Genomic DNA, 18,431 nt, shown 5'->3' with positions numbered 1-18,431 from the left:
GCGCGCGCACGCGCGCATCGTCAGGGAGTCAACCCTGGCCCGCCCCCTGCGTGGAGCAGCGCGCCCGTTCCCGACATCGAGGCAGTCAAAGCCCTTGGCGACGACAACCCATGACAGCCGTGCCGGGGGAATCGGGGCGACTGAGGCCAACGACGGTGCCGACGTGCCCGGAGGCCGACGCCACCCACCGATCGAAAGGGTCAAACTCTCCAGTGCGGAGAACTCTGGGTCTGCACTTAGGGGGACAGAGAGGACGACAGCGAGCAGCAGCGCCTCTGCGACACCCCAGCCGCGCTCTCGCCCGGCAAGGCGAGTGCGATTGATTGTCAAGCGACCCTCAGACAGGCGTAGCCCCGGGAGGAACCCGGGGCCGCAAAGTGCGTTCAAAGTGTCGATGATCAATGTGTCCTGCAATTCACATTAATTCTCGCAGCTAGCTGCGTTCTTCATCGACGCACGAGCCGAGTGATCCACCGCTAAGAGTTGTCTGTGCTTTAGTCCTTCGCCTCCAGAGAGGGTCGAACCTGGACCGCGCGAAACGCGCCCGCCGAACGCGGCGGGAGCCCCAGCCTGGCGCGGCCCATCACCGGCGAGAGACTCGCCGGTTAACCAGTCGATCATCACAAATGATAAATAAAACGGGGTTTCACTGTGGTCAGGGCGCTCGCGTGGCGTTGCAGCGTGGAGGCGGAATTGATGGCCGGAGCCCCACCGTGCCTTCACGTCCCGCAGCCAACAGACGGAGGTGCTCTGCAGCCAACTGTATGCCTTCTTGACCACTCTATCAACCTGCGTTGCCAGCTTCAGGGTACAATGGACCTGAATTCCCAGATCTCTCTGTACATCAATTTTCCCCAAAACCCTCCCATTGACCATATAACCCGCTCTTGAATTTGATCTTCCAAAATGCATCACCTCGCATTTGCCTGGATTGAACTCCATCTGCCATAAACCAATCCATGTACACCTTCCTCCAGGTCATTTAAGTAGATCACAAACAGCAGTGGTCCGAGCACGGATCCCTGTGTAACACCACTAGTCACCTTCTCCCTTTTGAGACACTCCCTTCCACCACTACTCTCTGTCTCCTGTTGCCCAGCCAGTCCTTTATCCGTTTAGCCAGTACACCCTGAACCCCATACGACTTCACTTTTTCCATCAGCCTGCCATGGGAAACCTTATCAAACACCTTACTAATGTCCATGTATACGACATCTACAGCCCTTCCCTCATCAATTCACTTTGTCACTTCCTCAAAGAATTCTATTAGGTTTGTGAGACATGACCTACCCTGCAAAAAACCATGCTGCCTATCACTGATAAGTCTATTTTCGGCCAGATGTGAATAGATCCTATCCCTCAGTATCTTCTCCAACAGTTTGCCTACCACTGACGTCAAGCTCACAGGTCTATAATTACCTGGATTATCCCTGCTACTCTTCTTAAACAAAGGGACAACATTAGCAATTCTCCAGTCCTCCGGGACCTCACCCGTGCTCAATGATGCTGCAAAGATGTCTGTTAAGGCCCCAGCTATTTCAACCCTCGCTTTCCACAGTAACCTGGGATAGATCCCATCCGGTCCTGGAGACTTGTCCACCTTAATGTCTTTTAGAATACCCAAAACTTCCCCCTTCCGTATGACAACTTGACCTAGAGTATTTAAACACCCATCCCTAGATATGCATCATAAGATATCATCCCTGCGTACTGTCGTGATGTTCTTCATCAATATGCAATTCCTCCTCATCTTTTATCTCCCCCTCTTAGCATGCCTGTAATTTCTATACCCTGGGACATTCAGCTGCCGATTGTGCCCTTTTAACCAAGTTTCTGTGATTGCAATAATGGCATAATTCCATGTGGTACTCAACACGCTGTGAGATCATCAGGCTTGCCAGTCAGGTTCCTTGCATTGAAATAAATGCAGTTTAGCCTACCAATTCTTCCATGTGCCTTATCATACCCCTGTCTGCTCTACACACTGGTCTTGCCTGGTATATCCTCTATATTTGACTCCATCTTTAATAGATCGATTTTGAACAGGAATGAGGCACTGCCTATCCTATCAATGCAATCCTCCAACCTTGGAATCGGATACGAATGGATCCCATCCCTCGCCCGGCTGGCATTCTCAATTTAAAATCTGGTTGCATCTGTTGGGGGATTCTCCCGTGATCAAGAACAGCGCGACTGATCGCTCCGTGACCCCCCCCCCCCCCCTCCGACACCCGCCCACATGCCCCCCCACAGGTCACAACTCGTACTTTGAAAAACCCTGTTATAGACTAAGCTTTGTTTATTGTCATGCTGGACATATACTTCAAAATGTTGAAGGGCGAGTGGAAATGCTCAGGCTTCCTTCTCAATGATTGAATGCTTTCTTTGGCACGGAGTGAGTTTCTTCCAAAAGTATCCCATCGACCTATCTACTCCTGTTTCCTCATCCTTCATTACCACTGCCCCCGACCCCAGGTCGCTGGCATCCCTGCTCATTTTAAAGTGTTTTGAAGACTCAGGGGCAGCCAACACTGGTTCACTGACAAATGTAGAACAAAGAACAAAGAAAAGTACAGCACAGGAACAGGCCCTTCGGCCCTCCCAGCCTGCGCCGATCCAGATCCTTTATCTAAACCTGTTGCCTATTTTCCAAGGTCTACTTCTGTTCCCCGTCCGTTCATATATCTGTCCAGATGCATCTTAAATGATGCTATCATACCCGCCTCTACCACCTCCGCTGGCAAAGCATTCCAGGCACACACCACCCTCTCCATAAAAAACTTTCCACGCACATCTCCCTTAAACTTTTCCCCTCTCACCTTTAAATCGTGACACCTTGTAATTGACACCCCCACTCTTGGAAAAAGCTTGTTGCTATCCACCCTGTCCATACCTCTCATAATTTTGTAGACCTCAGTCAGGTCTCCCCTCAACCTCCGTCCTTCCAATAAAAACAATCCTAATCTACTCAACCTTTCTTCATAGCTAGCGCCCAAAGTCTGATACAACTGTAACATGACCTGCCGGCACTTGTACTCAGTTTCTCAAAAGTTGTTTGGCATTCTGCAGACCATACCATTATTTTCTTGTTTCTGCATTACGTTGGTCAAAGATACCACTATGGTACTAAAGTTAGCTACAAATTTCCTCCCAACTTGCAGATGCCGGGAACCTCCTAATCTCGGGTTTGGTTTTTGGAATGGAGAAATCTAGTAATGCCCTTACTTTAGCTGTTCTGGATACCATTCATCCCTGACCCACAAGGTGTCCCAGGTTGGCCATTTTTATTTTGGCAAACTCGTTTTTGGCCAAATTCATAACTAAATTGGCCAACAATATTTGTTTGAATTGTTCCAATTGTTCCACGTGTTCCTCTCATGTATTATTGTAAATGACGGTCGGCACGGTGGCGCAGTGGGTTAGCCCTGCAGCCTCACAATGCCGAGGTCCCAGGTTCGATCCCGGTTCTGGGTGACTGTCTGTGTGGAGTTTGCACATTCTCCCCGTGTTTGCATGGGTTTCGACCCCACAACCCAAAGATGTGCAGGCTAGGCGGATTGGCCACGCTAAATTGCCCCTTAATTGGAAAAACTGAATTGGGTACACTAAATTTATAAAAAAACAAAATTACTGTAAATGACCACATCGTCCAAATAGAACGCACAGTTAGGCACTCGAGCCATTACTTTGTATATGAGTCACCGGGATGTAGCTGGTGCGTTTTTGAATCCAATTGGCATCATCTTACACTGATACACTGAGACACATAGGCAGATATCTCCTTAGCCCTGGGCATGAAAGGAACCTGGCAATATCCCTTTGACAGATCGATTTTCAACAGGATGAGGCACTGCCTATCATATTGATACAATCCTCCAACCTTCGAATTGGATACAAATCTGTTTTACTGATGGCATTGACTATGCAGAACCAGATTGCCCCATGCTGTTTAGGTAATAGCATGACTGGCAAACTCCAGCCACTTTTACTCGGCTCAATTAACTGATGCTCCAACATGTATTAGATTTTGGCTTCTAGCTCAGATAGTTTCTGTGAATTCAGTCGATATGGATGTTGTTTTATCAAGTTGGAGTCACCTACCTCCACATCCTCAACAGTTAGTGTAGCACACCCGGTGTGTCCCTACACATCTGCTTATGCTTTTGTAGTATCCTGATATGATCTTTTCATTGCTCTTCTTTTAAATAGGTAAACTCAGAATCGAAATATTCTAGTATTACCATATTTGCTAGTCATACCACAGGAGAGTCACTCTGTGAACTGTCAATCTCTTCCCCTACCTCACTCTTGCCATCTCTGTCCTCTTCTACAATGTCTACCACTTGACATACTTGTTCCTTCCTATACTCTGCCCCGCATTTATATTTTTTCACATATTTATTTATGTGGCATAATTGGGCCTTCCTACAATTTCAGAGGTTCACCCTGCAAAGGCAACAACACCAATACCTCATCTCCATCTTGGAATGGTCTGGGCCTAACATATCTGCCTGTCCACATTTTTATTCCTGCTCCTGGAACCTTCAAATGCTCTTGGGCTACCTGACAAGCTCCTGTGAGTCTTTCCAGAAACATGCTCATGTTATCCAACATTGAGGATTCATCCTTTTGTTTTAGAAACTTCTCTTTCATCGACTTTAATAGACACCATATTTCATGGCCATAAACCAATTCAAATGGACAATCCCAGTAGATTTCTTTGGAGAATCTCTGCTGGCAAACAGTAAAAATCCCTTGTCTCAATGTCTTGAATGTTCATGGCAATGGGCCCTAATCATGGTGTTGAGAGTCTGATGATATCTCTCAAAAGCTCTCTGAGTATGTGGGTGATAGGCGCTCGACTTTAGTTGCTTGATACCAAACGCCGAATTATGTCCTGGAAACGTTTTGACATAAAGTTAGAACCCTGGTCACGTTGTATTTCTATGAGCAGGCCATAGAGTGAGAAAAATTGCCTCAACTTTTCCACTACTACTTTAGCTGTAATTGTTCTGAAAGGTATAACTTCTGGAAATTGGGTGGCCATATCCATGACTGGAATAATGTACTGATTGCCTTCCTTCATCTCAGGCAATGGTTCAATGCAAATTACCAATACCCGGTAGATAATGAGGAGAGAGCTGTTCTGGGAGTTCTCAAGATTGAATCAAGACCCGTGAGGTTTCATGGCATCAACTCAAATATGGGCAAGCAACCTTGTACTCATTGGCACCAACAACCTTCCCTCAGCCAATGAATCAGTACTCCTCCGTGTTGGACACTATTTGAATCACTGAAAATACAATGCAGGAGAGGCCCTTTGGCCATTGGCTCTGCACCGACCTATTAAAAACACCTGACCATCCTAACTAATCCCGTTTGCCAGCACTTTGTCCATAGCTTTGAATTTATGATGTGCCAAGTGCTCACCCAGGTACTTTTTAAAGGAAGTGAGGCAACCCACCTCTACCAGGCATTCTGTTTTTAAAAAAAATAATTTTTATTGAGATTTTTGAAAAATGTATAACAACAGAACAATAATAATAATAACAATAATACCCCCCGGCACACATATCAACGCATATAACAACCCCCCCCAAACCCCCCCCCCAACCCAATAAACAACAAAATAAATTAACAATAAATTAAATTAACATAAACAATGCCCCCCTGAAAACCCCCCCACCCTTCCCCCCCCCCCCCCACCGGGTTGCTGCTGCCGCTGACCTAGTTTCCTATCTGACCTAGTTCCCTTTCTAGCCAGAAAGTTGAGGAAAGGCTGCCACCGCCTAAAGAACCCTTGTACCGACCCCCTCAGCGCGAATTTGACCTTCTCCAGCTTAATTAATCCCGCCATGTCATTGATCCAGGTCTCCACGCTTGGGGGTCTCGCATCTTTCCATTGCTACTAGGGACGCAAAGGCCAAAACACCGGCCTCTTTCGCCTCCTGCACTCCCGGCTCCACCCCAACCCCAAATATCACGAGTCCCCAGCCTGGCTTGACCCTGGACCCTACCATCCTCGACACCGTCCTCGCCACCCCCTGCCAGAATTCCCTCAGTGCCGGGCATGCCCAAAACATATGGGCATGGTTCGCTGGGCTCCCTGAACACCTAATGCACCTGTCCTCACCCCCAAAAAACCTGTTCATCCTCGTCCCAGACATATGAGCCCTGTGCAGTACCTTGAACTGGATGAGGCTAAGCCTTGCACATGAAAAAGAGGAGTTCACCCTCTCCAGGGCATCCGCCCATGTCCCCTCCTCAATCTGCTCCCCCAGCTCCACTTCCCACTTAGCCTTCAGCTCCTCTACCGACGCCTTCTCCACCTCCTGCATCACCTGGTAGATGGCTGTGCATTCTGGACCATCACCACCGTCGTGGCTGTAAAACCTCAGACACTTTGACCAGTTTATTAATCAGATATTTATCCAGGTATCTTTATTGCCGAGCAAAAAAAGAACAACTTTCTGTATGAATCAAGTAACTTTATTCAACAAACAGTTAAACTGTTACCCTTAAATTATTGCACTAATAATATTACGCTAGCCAATGGACTTAGTCAAGCTGTGGGTCTGATTCTCAGGGTCCTCTTATGCGAATATGATCTCGCTTGTTGCTTCCTTTCATTTCTGGTCACTCATTTCAATTGCCGCTGCATGGAGTCTCAATGGACTGATCTGATCTCCACACATCTTCTCTACTGAGGAGTACTACACCGCTGTATGCTTCACTTGATTCCTGTGTCTGTGTATTTACAGTGTGTATTTTATATTTGCCCGATGTATTTTCTTTTCATGTATGGAATGATCTGTTTGAACTGTACGCAAAACAATACTTTTCACTGTACCTCGGTACACGTGACAATAAGGAAATCCAATCTAATACAAAAAAGATCTCTCCTGCATTTCCGTTTTGTTCATTATCTGGCTTCCTGTGCCCCATTTCCTGGTCGCTTAAATCCTATCAAGTCACCATTTCCCAATTCTAAAGAAACCTCATTGAACTGAAATGTAGCTTAATATTATATCAATATTATTTCTTCTTCTATAGTTATGTTCTTGAGTGTCTCACAATGCACATTATTATTGGTATGAATAATAATCTTAAAAACACTGGGAATTTATGCTGATCGCTATTTTTTTCTCTCTGGTCCCCAGTCTATGCGAGGTTGGTCTCTCAGATTCTTGTGTCGAGGATCTCGCCTCCGCTCTAGGCAAAAACCAATCACTGACGGATCTGTACCTGGATTCAAACACCTTCACAGACCAGTCTTCCGCCACTCTCAGCAGCCTCATACGATCCTGCAAGAGTCTAATGGTCATCGAGTGAGTGTTTGTTTGCATTAATTTTTAATGGAATTATTGAATCCGCGGTAGGCAGAATGCTTAGTCAAAAATAGAAATTACAGAACGAGATTGATTTCCAAACAATTACAGTACTCCTCCACTCCCCTCAGGGTCTCCATCCCCGACCTGCAGCTAGGCCGGAGTTTTTATACAACTGTGGCTCTCCTTGTGAAGATGAAACCCCGCCCCCTTAAAGAGTTAGGCCTGCCTGTTTTCAAGGGGAAGTTCATATTCTGGGAGGTCACGGGAAATAATATAGTCCTGATCCTGGGTCCTTGATTGAGGTTATAATGCTACTCCCCTCCCCTCATTTGTCCGGAGCAACATCCATATCCATGGGGAAGTGCTTATTGACTGTTTCGCCTGTGGATGGCATGCAGGCGCCAACCTCGCGGCACCAGGAGGCGTATATTGCACCGGAGAGTGGCGTTTACGTGACAGGCATCTGGGCAATGGCGGCAATGCCCGCGTGGCTGAAGGAGCCAGTAGTGGCACCTCCTGCAGTGGCAGAATATCCATCACGGTTTCCGAGTTGGAGCTAGGCGAATCTTCGTCCGGCATCTCAATGTCCTCAAAAATTACCGCTAAATCCTCAGCAACCTGTGGAGCTAGGGGTGTTGGTGCTCACAGGGGTGGCTGGGACAGTTGTGAAGATGGGACGTCTGAATCAACAGCCGGTGTGACGGGATAAGCCAGCACCCGGCTTCGGAGATTGTTGGCGATTAGACCCGCGACCCTGTGTCTATATTTGCAAACAAATGGACGTGTTTTCGCCAACATGACACCTGGGTTCCAACTGGCATCTCCTCAATGTTCTGGACTGTGACTCCTGGTGCCAACTCGCGCAGTGGCCTGTGAAAACATGTGTCTGTCTTGGTTGGGTCCTGAGTGCAGTGGCACATTCCGGCAATATTTGGAAGAATGAGATTCGAATGGGTGCGGTGCCGGTGACCCATCAACATTTCAGCTGGCGCGATGCCCATCGTGGCATGCGGGGAGCAGGCCATCAGGAGCAAAATAAGTATCTTGCTGTGGGTCTCCCAGGATCCTAATGTTTGTTTCTTCATGCCAACCTTAAAGGTTTGCAGTGCCCGCTCGGCCAACCCATTTGAGCTGGGTGGTTTGGGGAGGTCCTCACATGACTGATCCCATTGGCAGACATGAATGCCGCATAATTCCACACTCGTAAACGTCATACCATTGTCCGATACGAGCACCTTGGACATGCCGTGTATGCTGAAAATGTGCCGGAGTTTCTCTATGGTGTACTGGACCATATTGTTGCCATATTGTTGACCTCCATCCAGCTTGATTGGGCACCGATGAGGATGAGGAACATTGCCCCTTGAAAGGGGCCCTTAAAGTCTATATGGAGGCGAGACCATGGATGACCTGGCCATTCCTACGGATGAAGCGGGGCCGCAGGAGACAAATTGTGGTGTCCCTGACACTGGACGCAGTGCTCAATGTCCGCATCGATGTTGGGCCACCAAATTTAGCTTTGAGCTTACATTTTCATCTTGGACACACCAGGGTGACCATTGTGGTGGTCCTTCAGGATCGGGTCTTGTCCACGTTGGGGAACAACCATGCAGGTATCCCAAAGGAGCATGCTAATCTCCTGCATCTTTGTGGCGTAGGCCTTTAGGTACTGTGGTACAACCCTGTGCTGAGCCCTATACTGCACCATGTGATGGATGTGGGATAGCTGAGGATCAGTCTGTGTCCACCTGCGGATGTGGGATGCCGTGACTGGTAGCGAGTCCATAAAATGGAGGGAGGCAATCACCTCACTGGCTGTCAATTGTTTAGGTGGCCTAGTCAGCAGGGGCAGATGGCTTAGCGCCTCAGCATGGGAAATTATGGTCGCGGAACAGTGCTCCAGCACATAGTCGCACGCTGCGAGCAGCAATACCCATTGCTGGATGCGGGCAGAAAGAGTGGGGGGGTGGGGGGGGGGGGGGGGACCACCCGATTCTTCTTGAGCCCCAGGAGAGGCTTGTGGTCTGTGAGAATGGTGAAGCGATGCCCGTAAACATATTGATGGAATTTATTGACCCTGAATGTGACAGCCAAAGCCTCCTTCTCGATCTGGGCATACCGTTTCTCTGTGTCTGCCAACGTTCTTGAGGCGAAGGTGATGGGAAGTTCAGATCCGTCGTCCATTTCATGTGCAAGGATGGCCCCAATGCCATATGGAGAGGCGTCGCAGGTTAACAGGATTGGCCGGGATGGGTGGAAGTTAGTTAGCAGTCTTGATGAGGAGTGTTGTTATTTCACCTTGACGAAAGATGCTTGCTGCTCTCGGCCTCACTCCCAGTGTTGCCCCTTCTTCAACAAAAGGCGGAGGGGCGCTAACGTGGTGGCTAGGTTTGGGAGGAACTTGCCATGGAGGTTTACCATTCCCAGGAACAAACAGTGTTCCGTTTTGCCACCTGGTACAGGAGCCTGCCAAATTGCTTCAACCTTCACTTCCACCGGTCATGGCAGTCTACGCGGTAGCCGAGGTGAGCGAGATCCATTGCTTTGGCGGAGTTGATTACACATTTCTCCCACCGGAGGCAGACTCTGGTATCCCCAAAACGCTCCAGCACCTAGGCCACGTTTTGTACATGCTCCTGGTTGATGAACCCATGATCTCGATGTCGTCGGGATCGACTGCCACATGGCAGGCCTCGCAGCATGTTCTCCATTATTTGCTGGAATACCGCATGTGCAGAGGAAACCCCATCGGGCAGGTGGGTGTGTTCAGATAGCCCCCTGTGTGTGTTCACGGTTATAAAGCATCTGAATTTGGGGGCCAGGACCAACTGGAGGTAAGCATGGCTCATGTTGAGTTTCGTAAATGTGCACCCTCTGCTGAGCTTCGAGTAAAAGTCTTTGATCCAGTGAACCGTGTAATGGTCCAGTCGCAACACCCGGTTGACTGTCATTTTATAGTCGCCACATATGTGTACTGTTCCATGTGGTTTCATGACTCGGAGAACTGCCGCTACCCAGTCGAAGAACTATACCAGGTGGATGATGCCCAAGTTCCCCAACCTGTCCAAGTCAGCATCCACCTTAGTCCGTAAGGCATACGGGGCAGGTCGGGTGCAGAAGTAGCGAGGTCGAACCTGGGATCCACACTTATTCGGGCCACAGCTCCTGTTATGGTGCCTAAGCCATCCCGGAATACCGATGCAAACCTCGTCAGAAGTCCCTCAGTGCCATGTGGGTGCATGTGCCACGTCTCCTGCCAATCTAACCGCAAGTGGCATAACCAGCCATGCTCCAACAAGCTCGGACAGCTCCCGAGGACCACCACCAGAAGAAGGTTTGCAGACTGTTGACCATACTCGACCAGAACTGGCCGCTATTGCCAACGGTTCCCAGAAGCCAACCTCGCATTGGTGTCAGACAGGACAAGCGATAGAAGGCCAGGCCGAATGCGGTTGAATGTACAGCGACTGACCACCGACACTGCTGCCCCAGTGTCGAGTTCCATGCAGATTGGATGTCCATTAATCAGCCGGGAGATCTGATGGACATTAGTCTTGGTACAGCCATGCAGGGTAACTCCTGGTCGGTGCTGCCCGCATCTTCCACTTAGTAAGCCCTGCCACCTGGAGGTGGTCGGGCCTGGTGGGTCGGCGGGCGAGTACATCCTCGCGGTGCCTCCTGTCTCTCTGGTTCCTGTGGCGTCTTGTTGGCTGGCGGTCATATTCCTGTTACTCCTGCTCAGGAGAGAACATCAGGCGTTGTCTCCGGCCTCTATTATGGCAGTCCGTGCCCCTCCGATAGGTGTCCCCTTGTCGGGGATCGGTCTCCTCAAGTCTTGCCAAGTGCGATTGGCGCTTGCTATGGCATCTCAGAATGAGGGCTGTCAGTCCCTGGAGTTGCTGGACCCCTCGTTCGGTGCTTTCTCTGAAGATAGCTATTACCACCGTGCATTGAAGGTCCTAGTGGGCCTCAGCTAGTAATTTCCGTTGCGTGGCCGCATTGCGGAGTCCACACACCAAACGGTCCCTGAGTGTCTTATTCAGTGTCACTTCTGAATTTGCAAGTCGCAGCCAGTTTTTGTAGGTGAGCCAGTAAGTCTGTCACAGACACGGCTTGGGCCTGAGCAACGGTGTGGAACCGGAAACGGCGTATTGTGAGCGGTGGTTTTGGATCAAAATACTGCCCCACCAGAGTCACCATGGCAGCGAACGGCCGGGAATCTTGGGTGCCCAGGTGAGCCAAGCTCTTTATCACACTGACAGTCAGTAATATAACAGTTTTTTGTGCTTCGCCAGTAATGTGCATTTTTGTGCATTTGTTCGAAGAAAATAGCCCATGCGTTCAACATATTACCCCCAATCATCTGTACCTGCATCAAACGGTTCCAGCTTTCCTATGAATGGCATTTCAGTGGTTTGTAGTGGGGCCTGCAGTAGCCGAGATGAGGTGTGCCGCGCGTATAGTAACTGTTGTCGACGGCAGCTCCACTGAATTCTCATCGCCAGTATTGAATATGCAGTAGGCAGAACGCATCGATGAAAGCTAGGCCGGGACTCCCCTTGTCAAGGGGAAACCAGACCCTTAAAAGAGAAGGCTTGCCTGTTTTAAAGGGGAAGTTCATATTCCGGGGAGGTATGGGTAATCATATGGTCCTGATCCTATGACCTCCATTGGGGTTAGAACAATACAAAACAGAAATAGGATTCAGTCATATTTATGGTTAATATTTGTCTTTGACTGTTATATTCTCCCTGTTATTTAGACTAATGTTCAATCTGTTTCTTTCCTGCTTAATCTTTAATCTGTTTCAGGCTGAGGTGGAATGAATTCAGTCCAGATGTGAAAAGACTCTTGAAATCACTGCAGGCATTCAGAGTGGGACTGATTGTGACAGTGTGAACATTACAATTTACAACTAATCCTGCTCTCATTCTCTGAACATTTTTCTCTGATTTCCTGTCCGGCCCCTTAAACCGGCCGGGCTCCAGGTTGAAATCCTATTGGCCGTTTCCCAGTTTCCAGCTCTAGCTGAGTGAGTGTCATCTCCCATTGTGACGTCAGAGGCCCAGCAACACGGTCACCAGACTCCACCTCCCGGCCCCACAGCGCTGCTCCTGCAGGATATCCGAGGTTGAATGTTCCCCAATAGGGAATTAGGGAAATAAATGTACAAAGATGATGGACCTAGAGTGGGAATCAGTCTGGGCTACAGAGGGACATTGACAATTGCACTGCACTCAGTATTCCAGGCTTTGGGAATAAAGTACCCAGGATTCCTGCTCTGTATCAGTGCCCAGAAGTGATCCCAAGTCCTGGCAATAATTGTAAATACGTATGTAAAGTTGTGTATAATGCTTATTACTGAATGTTAAAAGTCCCATTCAGTACACTTCTCAAAAAAGACTGTATGATACCCACTAATGTAAATAATGTATGGAAATTTTAGAATTGGGATGACTGTCACAGACGTGGTGATACTTGGGTTGGTGTTATTCTTTTGTTATTATTATTGCTTCTATATTGTTTGCAAAGTTTTGATATTAAGTGCAAAATTTCCAATAGAAATATTTTGAAGAAGTGTACCTCTGTGGGTTCAGAATATGGGCAGGGTCTGTTCAGCTGAAATAGATCCTACTGTCCAATAGGGACAAACACCCATTGCATGGGAGAGTATGCTGTGGGGGACATAGCAATGGATGGTGTAAATGTCTACCTCCAATATGGAGTCGAGGTTGTTGCCTAGCCACCCTCTCTTCTCTATCGCTTTGAACTTTGTAAGCAATAATTTCACCCCTAATCACTGCCTTCAGCGCCTCCCAGAATGTGGAGCATGAGACCTCCCCATCCTGGTTATTAGAAATGTACTCGTCTATGGCCTGTGATATTTTCTCGCAGAAAGCCTTCTCGGCCAGGAGGGCCATGTCCAAGCTCAATGGGGAAGTGGGGGGGGGGGGGGGGGAAGAGTCATGGGCACAGCCTGTCTGTTGTTGAACCACGATAGGTCGACCGTCCCCATCTGCTCCATGAATATGCTGAGTTATTTTGCTGTGTTGGAGGTCTTCCCTGATTTAGGGTTCAACCTGTATGTCTGTGGGTCCTGTGCACAGTTAAAGTCCCCCCCCCCCCCATGATAAATCGGTGCGTGTCAATGTCAGGGATTTTTTTATAAATTCCGTGTTGGGAGCACACATGATGCCCAGTGCCCTATCCAGGACACTGCTGGCTATGACAAACTGTCCCCCTGGGTCCATGATCGTTTTTCTCAATTTTTATTTGTCTGCATGTATTTGTATATTTCCAATATTCACATATTTTCATAAAAATACAGAAAAAGAAACCAGGCAAATTTGTGAGTTTACTTCCTGTTCCTCTCTCCCTTTGTCTAAGTCACTGTATGTTCAATTAGAAATCTGTCTGTCTGTGTGTGTCTGGGCGCATTTGCACATGTTTCGGTGTGAGGTTATGCTTGTACATGCGCGCCTTTTTCTTTACTCCTGCATTGCTTTTGTTTATTGTGTGTTTGCAAGATCCTCCTCTTCAAATGCCTTTCCAATTCCCTTTAAAATTATTCATATATACCACATTTTCAGGTTGAGTATTGCAGATCCCACCAACTCCAAATGAACATGAGCCTCTGCTCCCGTCCTCCTTATATCTCTATATGTTTTGGCAATTACTTCAAAGGGTGGTGAATTTGTGGAATTCAGTACCCCAGTGCGATGTACCTGGGACTTTGAGTAAACGTAAAGAGCAGATGGACATATTTTTAATTAGTAATTGGCTGAACAGTTATGGAGAACGGGCAGGAAAGTGGAGTTGAGGCTGAGAGGAGATCAGCCATGATTGTATTGAATTGCAGAGGAACATGAGAGGCTGAATTGCCCACTCCCGCTCCTCATAGGCTGTTGGCCTATAGGCAGAGGGAAATCCACGCACACTGCTCATTATTCCCATTGTAGTTTCATGGGGAGTGGACACCTTGAGCCAAAAGTGACGCCTGAAGAGAGATTTGAATCCTGGACCATCAGATTTTCAAAACCACCCGATGCTTTACCGACTAAGCTGTTCAGCCTCGATAACTGTATCGGGCTCTGATCAGACCCCATTTGGAGTATTGTGAGCAGTTCTGGGCACCGTATCTCAGGGAGGATGTTCTGGCCTTGGAAAAGGTCCAGAGGAGGGAATGAACAGCTTGTCGTATGAGAAACGGTTGAGGACTCTGGGCCTGTACTGGTTGGAGTTTAGAAGGATGGGGGGGGGGGGGGGGGGGGAGATCTTACTGAAACTTACATGATACTGCAAGGCCTCGATAGAGTGCAGTAAGAAGTCTTACAACACCAGGTTAAAGTCCAACAGGTTTGTTTCAAACACGAGCTTAGGTGAAGGAGCAGTGCTCCGAAAGCTCATGTTTGAAACAAACCTGTTGGACTTTAACCTGGTGTTGTAAGACTTCTTACTGTGCTCACCCCAGTCCAACGCCGGCATCTCCACATCATGGATAGCGTGGACGTTGAGGCAATTTTTCCACGAGTAGGAAAACTAGATCCAGACGACACAATCTCAGACTAACGGGACAATCCTTTAAAACAGAGATGAGGAGGAATGTCTTCAATCATAAGGTTGTGAATCTGTGGAACTCAGCGCAGAAGTATGTCGAGGCCAAAGCACTGAGTGTCTTTTAGACAGAGATAGATTCTTGATTAATTAGGGGATCAGGGATTATGGGGAGAAGGCAGGAGAATGGGAATGAGAAACATATCAGCCATGATTGAATGGTGGAGAAAACTCGATGGGCCGTGTGGCCTAATTCTGCTCCTATATCTTGTGGTCTTATGGTCTCATAGCTGTCTTTGCTGTCTGCTAAGGCACGGCACTGTTTGTTACATTTACATCATTTGTAATTCCCCCTCTCTGGCGCATTTCGCTCACAGCCTCCCATTCGCTTAATTTCACAAATTTTCGAACTTGATCCACTCGCTCCTTACCAGTGACGGGTGATGTGACAACTGTTGTTACCGATGTATCTGCACTGAGCTGTCAAAGCTTTGAAGATTCGATTCGTTTCGGGAGGTGTTGCAAAAATAGGGTAGCTACAACTGCACGGAAATGTATTTTGCGACTTGGAGGCTTACTTGAATGACGTTTTAACCAAATAAACCACAGTGGCAATTCGAAGCCGAAGCTTGGAAAACAACGTTTTGAATTGTATCGCACTGTTTTGCTGCAAACATAATTGTTCACATCTTCAGGGGCTGTCTGACAGTGGGAATTCAGAACTTTCGTTTGTTACCGCAACATGTAAATTCGTTTTATGTAACTGCATTCCCTCCTGCTCGGCTGCATCTATTTCCCTTCCTTGCGTCTTTGGACAGTGCTGCCCATTGTTTTGACAAACCCGTTCTTCTTTCCACACTTCTGTCAGAAACATGTGATCAAACCTTTAGTGTTGTACAGCGGAACACTTGCAGACGAGCAGTGGGCTTGCTTCTCGTTTGTTGCAACATTTCAGGTAAATTGACTCGAGTATCTCCAGTGTCAAACGCTAGGAATTATCCACTGCTCTAATGAATTATATATTCATGAAAAAACCGAGTGGAGATGTCCTGAATTCACTTTCGGCATTTACCCATTCAGATATATCGCTGACCTCACTTGCACCTTACATGCTATTAAACCTAACAATCTTCTTCGCAGAGACATTACAAGCCAAATATGGCAAGGCACCGATGGAGCTATTCAATGGGAAGATTACAGGTTTGGTCAAATATCTGGCTTTAAATAATGTTTTCAGAAGTTGATCAGGAGACGCGCGGGAATTTATGAACTCGGAGCCTGGGCTGATGAAGGCGTGGCCACCAATTGCCCTGTGATTAAAACAAGTTGCGATTAAAATGGATTAAAAGAGGCCAGAATTTACGGAAACACGGAGGAATGTGAAACAAGGATGAGAATTTCTTGTCACAAAGCGCTGCTTCTCCGATGACCAATTCAGTTCGTGGGGGGGGGGGGGGGGGGGGGGGCACGGTTGAAAGTTGGGAGGGGAGGTTTGCGAGAAAAGACACAGCAAGCAGTTTTGGGAGGTTTCACTTTTATGGATGGTTGAAGTTGGAAGTCCAGCCCGTGGTTTGGAGAAAAATAAGGTAAGTTTACAATATTAGCAGTGGAAGAGCGAAGACAAGGAGATGGCGGAATCTCATAAATGCGGAAATATACATTCTTCGTTAAGAGAAGCATGTTTAGTTCGAAGGATATCCAAGAGTCAAATGGCAAACCCCTTTTTACCACGTATTGATTTGGAGGCAGCAAAATTGTCAGGGACACACGTGAAGTAGGTAGTGAGTGTCAATCTTCATAATAATGTTTAGAGACTGTGATGTGAATTGCTGATGTGGGGTTTGGTGTGCAAATCACAATATGAATGATCCAGCCGAGCTTCAGGCTGTGGATCCGACAGGGATGACAAGGGTTGATACAGGAATGCCCGAAACAAAGATTAATGATGGTTCTCTGTGTACAATTTGACTGATATTAATGGACCCGAGCAGGGGACGGAGAAGGCAGTTTTACGTTGCCATTTTCACGGAGACTGCCATTTGTGCTGTCGGTAAGAATCCATTCGTTATTGCGAAGGGAACGGACAATTGATTGTCGGGATAGGCAGAAAGATTTCCGGGTTGGGCGGAAGGATTTCTGGAAACAGTTTGGGAAGCCACATTCGAGGACATTGGATAAAAAGGGAGCTCGGCGTTGGGCGACAGTTTTGATGGATAGAGCAGTTAAGGATTTATTTTCAAAGAACAACTGTTGTATCCATTAACTTGAAAGAATGAGAGGGTTAAAAAAATATTGTGGACAGAGACCAATAAGAATATCAGCTCACATGGGAATCATGTCCGCTCCTGTCTCTGTCCATATGCGCATCAACAAGATGAAAAAACTGTCAACTAAACTCCGATCAGGACCCACTAACGCAACAACATCGTGGCTTCCTGTCCTAACCGTTTGGGTAGGACTACTCAATTGTTTTTTTAAATTTATTAATTAAAAAACATGACTCCATTGGATATTTCACTGCGTTCTTGACCTGCCTTCTGAACTTGGTCTGAGTCACCCCATAAATAAATGTGTTTGTGCAGCTACTTAGGTTCCGCAGCATAGACCCAACTTGTCGAAATAGCAACAAATAATAATTGTTATAATCACGATTTGCTCCTGAAATTTCATAATATAAAAACTCTGTCACATTCACTGACCACAGGAGTATGAAACTGCCCGATACGGCAAAGAGCAAAATCATAGACTTCCTTCTGCTCTCGATCTCTGGGTCACTCTGATTCACTCCCTGGCTCTGACACTTCAGTGCCTTCCGTACTCGACTGGTGAATAAAATGTGTCTGACTGTCAGAGCATTGAACAGGAGAATTAAAGCGAATGGCATCAATGGCGTTAAAAATTTATCAAACCAGTCAAATGCAACCCATCCAGGTTCAGTGTAATAACTTGACTTTGGAAAGCAGAAGTATGGCACACTCAAGATTACCAATGCAGGTTCAAATACAAAGTAATAGGGGACATTTTTTACTGAGAGCAGAATGAGGGTTGTTGTTAGAACCAAGTTCGCAATTTTCACGGTGCAACATTTAGTTTTCAGCTTCTGCCAACAAATGGCGACAGATCTGTCAAAGGAGAAAGTTACAGTGAACCACACAGAATAGTCTCTGGTTGCACGAGCTACAGCAAAATGCACAGAGCACACAGGTGTGATGTCCAGAAAAGATCCCCGGAAATAATAACGATTTAGCTGCCTCAATATGACCTCAGTGATAATGACCAAGAGATCTGCTGCTGCCATGGCCACCAGATAGCGAGTGGTGCAGGAAGAGAGGCCACATTTCCCCCGGTGCAGGATCACAATCGCCATGACATTAACTGTAGGAAGAAAGATTGGCAAATATCAATCAACAATCTATATGTATGTGCCCAGGCAGGAAGCTGGATAGAGCATCAAAACACATAACTTCACACTTTGTCATAGGTGAACAAAAACTTAACCAGCACCTCAACATTCGCCCGACATCCCACTTACCAAATTTTAAACAT

General features: G+C 47.3%; 1 protein-coding gene and 1 non-coding gene across 2 annotated transcripts in view; one reads left to right on the top strand and one right to left on the bottom strand.

The window, feature by feature from the left end:
• LOC119967987 (NACHT, LRR and PYD domains-containing protein 3-like) overlaps window positions 1-13,243 on the top strand; it is a 56,650-nt gene extending 43,407 nt beyond the window's left edge. Inside the window, exons 3-4 of the mRNA XM_038801087.1 lie at window positions 7,161-7,328; window positions 12,143-13,243. Of these exons, the coding sequence (XP_038657015.1) occupies window positions 7,161-7,328; window positions 12,143-12,230 (256 nt within the window). The 3' untranslated portion in view covers window positions 12,231-13,243. The remainder of the gene's footprint in view (window positions 1-7,160; window positions 7,329-12,142) is intronic.
• Window positions 332-485, bottom strand: LOC119968094. The gene has a single exon (XR_005461120.1). It is a non-coding gene; the product is annotated as a 5.8S ribosomal RNA (ribosomal RNA).
• Window positions 13,244-18,431: the final 5,188 nt, after the last annotated feature.

Source organism: Scyliorhinus canicula, chromosome 6 (assembly GCF_902713615.1).
Source record: "Scyliorhinus canicula chromosome 6, sScyCan1.1, whole genome shotgun sequence".
Classification (NCBI taxonomy): Eukaryota; Metazoa; Chordata; class Chondrichthyes; order Carcharhiniformes; family Scyliorhinidae; genus Scyliorhinus; species Scyliorhinus canicula.
The sequence above is the reverse complement of the archived record's forward strand: the minus strand, read 5'-3'. Positions and strand labels throughout refer to the sequence as shown.